The sequence below is a fragment of the Pyxicephalus adspersus genome, chromosome 6, assembly GCF_032062135.1.
Source record: "Pyxicephalus adspersus chromosome 6, UCB_Pads_2.0, whole genome shotgun sequence".
In the NCBI taxonomy this organism is placed as follows: Eukaryota; Metazoa; Chordata; class Amphibia; order Anura; family Pyxicephalidae; genus Pyxicephalus; species Pyxicephalus adspersus.
The window spans coordinates 70003634-70009029 of record NC_092863.1 but is presented as its reverse complement, the minus strand read 5'-3'; the positions used below and the strand labels follow the sequence as shown (position 1 = coordinate 70009029).

General features: G+C 41.0%; 1 protein-coding gene and 1 long non-coding RNA gene across 2 annotated transcripts in view; one reads left to right on the top strand and one right to left on the bottom strand.

Moving 5' to 3' along the window:
• Positions 1-459, bottom strand: part of LOC140334051 (uncharacterized) — a 12509-nt gene extending 12050 nt beyond the window's left edge. The window contains exon 1 of the long non-coding RNA XR_011921471.1: positions 267-459. This is a non-coding gene — a long non-coding RNA (uncharacterized lncRNA). The remainder of the gene's footprint in view (positions 1-266) is intronic.
• Positions 460-565: 106 nt separating this feature from the next.
• LNPEP (leucyl and cystinyl aminopeptidase) overlaps positions 566-5396 on the top strand; it is a 51022-nt gene continuing 46191 nt past the window's right edge. The window contains exon 1 of the mRNA XM_072413955.1: positions 566-746. Within this exon, the coding sequence (XP_072270056.1) occupies positions 728-746 (19 nt within the window). The 5' untranslated portion in view covers positions 566-727. The remainder of the gene's footprint in view (positions 747-5396) is intronic.

Sequence of the window (5396 nt, the reverse complement as noted above, 5' to 3'; positions counted from 1 at the left end):
TGAACATGCCATGATAGAAGATTCCATCCATTCTGCACAAGCAGCAACCTTAGTACTTCCCAGTATGGAGGACACGTGACTCGCTCCTATGTAAGGTTGGTACTGACATGAGACTCTCCTATTCCTCCCAGTGACTGAACAGAGCAAGTGAACGCTGATGGTCAGGGCCAATGTCATGCGAACGGGCCGTGTATGTACACATTACGGGTATGTTTGGGGACACCTCGGTGACATTATCACAGTGAATACACAATATCATGAATTACCTTCACATTGCAGGTCTGTGCACAGCAGGTGGAGGGGTGAGTGCAGCACACAGCCGATGTACGCATGTGAATCATACAGATAAAAGGAAGATGCTCTGCACGCCCATGTGTGGCTCGGAGTGCTGAGAGCTTGGCCAGGGAAGAGTTAAATATCGTCCGGGCTGTGATGGGGCTCGCTTGTCATTTCAGGTGGGCGGAGTTTTGCTGATATGGGAGGAGACTTGTCGCTGGTGGGAGGAGACCTGGCTCTGGTTGGAGGGGACATGGGACTGGTGGGAGGAGAGTTGGTGCGGGCGGAGGAAGTGTGCAGTCCGGGTAGAGCGCCCTCCTCTCCCAGCAGCTTGTTGTGTCCCATCCCCGGGGTTCCTCTACATGACATCATAATGGCTGATCAGTAGGTGCCGTCACCCCGCATCGCCTCCTCTGCACACACAGCCCCTCCTCCGGAGAACAGCCTGGACATGGAGCCTGCATCAAACGGCAAGTAGCTGGGAAGTGATGATGGGCACACGTGAGATCACATAGTGACAGCATGTGGGGCCATGACACTGCATACAGGGCTCCAAAGAGAATCAGGGCTGTCCGCCTCCCTGTGCAACTCTCAGTGTAAACATTGGAGTAATGCCGGAGGTGTGAGCACACAGGGCGCCATCATGTCACCGGCCCCACACACTCATCACTGACAAGCCGCTGTCACTGCTATCTGCTGCCAGGACCGGGGCACCGGGGATATTATGGGGACAAGTACAACAGGGCTGTGTGTGTGTGTGTATGTTGTGTATGTGCTGTGTGCTATAGTGGTTTGTACATGTCCACTGTATGTGTCCCTAGCACAATATCTGTCACAATGGTTTTTATAGGCTATAGAAAACGATCTAGTTGTGTCTTGTTTCCACTTCCAATGTACTATGACATTGGAGGAGCAGCGGAAGAGTGATGGGGACATTTCTCTGCTGTTCCTTGTCATCACTAAACATCATGAACCAAGAAGAACTATCCTATTTGGCGGAGGTTCACACACACCATGACCCACTGACACGGAGTATGACGGGTTCAGTCCTCCACAAAAACACAGTCTGCATGTAGTTTGTTTGCTGCTCCCGTGATCAGGTGGATTTTTTTGACTTAATATATACCTGTGATGTAAACATTTTTTTAGCAAAAATATAACTGAAGAAATTGACTTATCTTCATTTCAGCTTTCCTACTGTCTGTTTCTTTCCAGATGAGATAAGCTTTGTCACTAGAAAGTAGGAATAGATTTTGTTGATGCAGGATTAGGATCTTTCCACAATCAGGTATATCAGGTATAGAGACCATGTAGGTTCTATTGTACAGGCCTCAGCTTTCAGGGAGCTCCTGTACAGGTACAGCTGACACCGAACCTCTTTTAGGGGTAAGGGAACCTTCACACATCATTTTGTACCCTTTCCTATTCTCTCCAAGTAGTTGTTACCCTCCTGCCCCTTCAAAGCTCTATACTTATGTGGATCTTCTACTAAGGCTGCTGCATTGCTTACATTGTGCCTCCCATCTGATGAGTATTGCAAAGAACTCTGCCTACATGCAGGATTGTGAATGTTTCATGTCATTTTAAATGGAAGCATTCATTGTTTTCAGTCATACTGAGCCTGAAAATTTGCAGTGAGATAAACGTATCGGTAAAGCATGAACTTAGGCAGCAATTATTTATTGGAAACTCATTTGAATCTCACCTTTGCAATGCAAGGATTACATCTCTGCATTACCAGGAGCAGCCTAGATTTGTGTGTGTTGGCAGCCTATTTAAATTACCAGACATAACACATAGTTAGCGCATGTGCCTTAAATGCAAAGCCATACCTTAGTGTGAATAAAGCCTTAATCCAATATCTGAATTATTGACATAGAACCCACATGCAGATCATTGGATGTCACAGCTTGTATGTTAGAAATGTTTTACTTTGCCCCATGCTGGCACCATGTACCCATACAAATTATAGAGATTCTCCACTAACATAAATCTATGTTAAAATTCACTAACATCCTATTACAAAAAAGTTACAATATACCTTTTCATAAATTATGGGGTAGAATGTATTTATCATCTGATGTTTAAGACAGAAAAAGTTGCAAAAATGGATTAAAAAACCTAATACTTGAAGCCAAAAATGTCAGAATGTGAAGCATATAATAAATGCCAAAGAACTCCAGGTTTAATAGTCCAGAAACCACTACAAAATAAGCTTGTGTATTACGGTGAGTTTACCTGTCAGAATAAAAAAAATCATCCGATTACATTTCTAAAGTGCAAATTTCCAGCAATCTGCAGGTCCTTGGCACAACCTTAAATTGTTAGGTTCTTGTTAGCTCAAACACAATGTTACCCTGAATTTCTGGCAGATCACCAGGTGGTATTCTGTATTTGCAACTTTATTTTTAAATTCAGATTTACTGAATATGTTATGTTTATTTCGGTACTGTAAGATCTTTACCTGTATGGTTACCAGCAATTCTGAATCTGATCAACTCCTGTTACTGACCCAGCTTGTTCTTACTCTTCTTTGGTATTCCATGTCTGCTTACATTAACCTGTTTTTTTCTCCGAGTACAATTCCTGTATGTCACTCTGGTACTTTGCTGCATGCAAGTAGCTGACCCTGCCTGTCCTTAACAAAATCTACCTGTGTAATGTATTGGTACCGTCTTGCACAGAAGTCTCTGACCTTAGCCTGTTTCTAACGCCTTATCACCAGTGAGCTGTAAATACACCTTTACAGGTAGTCCACAGGTTACATACGAGTTAGGGGCTGTAGGTGTGTTCTTAAGTTGAATTTGTATGTAAATCAGAACAGGTAGATTATTTTAAAAAAAATACAATTAGGACAGATGTTTGTCTCAACATATTAGGCAGCGTGGTGTCCGTTACTGTATAAAATCCTCACTGTAGGCTAATCACAAACAAAACAAAAATACAAAACTTTATGCAGCCTATATCCATTAACTTCTGGATGCAAAAAGAAACAACTGCAGAGCTTGTCTTGGTCATTAAAGAGTTACAAGAGGCTGCAGAAAGAGCTCAGTCTCAGCTGTCATATGAACCACCCCCCTCCCCCATATCAATCTATACATGTACAAGCATGGAAGCTCTGCTCATATCTAGAAGTGGTCTGTATGTCAAATGTCCTTAACTCGGGGACTACCTGTATTTGTAACTACCTGAATACAGCATTCCTGATATCCAGTGACATTTCATTCCTAAATTCTAGTGATATGTTTATTTGTATTTATATAGTGCCATCATATTACGCAGCGCTGTACAAAGTCTATAGTCATGTCACTAGCTGTCCCTCAAAGGTACTAACAATCTAATGTCCACCATACCATACCAATACCATAGTCATATGTCATTACCACAGTGTAAGGTCAGTCTTTTTGGGAGGAAGCCAGTCAGCCTAACTTGCGTGTTATTTGGTACTTTCTGTGTTCTGGTGACATTGTTGGTACTCATGCCACTTCTTTATCTCATCACCCATTGTCCTCCTCCCAAGGGGTTTTGAGCAGTAGGAAAATACACCTTCATCATTATAGGCTTCCTAATAAAGTATGTTAATAATGACAGACCTCATTAGAAATGTGTAAAAGTTCCAATATAGCACTAGGAGACATTTAATGTTCTGAATTAGTTTGACACCATGCTGTTATTGCGTCCATAAAACAAAAAGTCAGAGACGGGCAACTAACATTGCTAGGTAGTCAACAGTGGCATCTTCTGTATACAATCCAGTACAGGTTTCCTTTAAAACTGAGTACTTGGATTGTTTATATGTTGTATTGGCTTGTATTTTATCAATTTATTCTGGATATGGATAATAGTAACAAATAATTATTCTGACAAAGAGCAGCAAATAAACAGTTCTAACTTTTTGTTAAGTGAAGCAGAACTAATCTTAAACCAGGAATTCATAACTATATAGGTAGCTTTCCAGTCCTTGTCCCAAAGTGTTATCAATTTTGTAAGAAACACAATTTACTTTATTACAGAGTACAGTAGTAATGGTAGCAGCCATTATCCATGGCTCAGATTTCTTTATACGTCATATAAATGTTTTGCCAACTTATCCAACAGGACATGTCTTTGTGGTTTGTTCATTTATTGGAACTTTAACTTCTGCTCTGTTTACATCAAAGAATCACAATTAGGAGCCATATTCGGCACAATCCTCTTCAGTACAAGATCTGAAGAAAAACGGGCTGATTATCCCGTTGTGGTACTTGATTATAAAAATGTTTTCTGAACCTGGAAATAAAACTGGTGTGGCAATACTTGTTTTCTAGCACAGATTGCCTTACATAGCTGACCTACCATTACCAGACAACATTACCAAGGGTGTGTTATTTGTATTGTACTGCTTGGTTGTGTCTTTGTGACAATGATCCTGCTCTCTGGACATATTTACTATTTAATTTAAAGCCCTACAATGCATGGCAACATTCAAGTCAGATTTTTTTTGAACCAGGTGGGAAGAAAGCGTGTCAGCCCCTTGTGACCTAACTCTTTAGTAACCACCCAAAAACAGCTGGGTTGTTACAGGAAAAGTACTGCCAGGTGGTGTGCCCAGCTAAAAGGGGCTGGGGAGAACACTGATTCATATAATTTCAGTTTCTGCAGTTCTCCAGATAAAAATGTTTTTAAGATTTAACAAAAAATCCTTAAAACATTAGAACTTTGTTACTCTATTTTGATATTTAAAATAGTTAATATAAAATATTTGCATTTTTCTTTCACTGTCAGTAGAACTGCAGTTATCTGCAATGTAAGTAATGAGTGTGGTATGTCCAGTAAGGATGTGTGGTAGCAATTCTGCATTGCTGTTGATGGAGGAATATGATTTTCAATAACAGATGTGTTGTGTTGTCAGCAGGGCACCGGAACGCAAGCAATTAACATGGAGATGACAGGACCAACTTGTAATTTCCTAATTATCCCTGTATTTAGGAAACATAACCATGTCTGTATTTTTGGGGGGGAGTCTGAACATAAATTATGGCTGGGGATACCCTTTTAAACAAAGTAAATGGGAACAGATTGGTGTGCTGCTGGCACTGATGATGGAGCTCTTAGGAACTACTAAGATGAGGATATTGTCT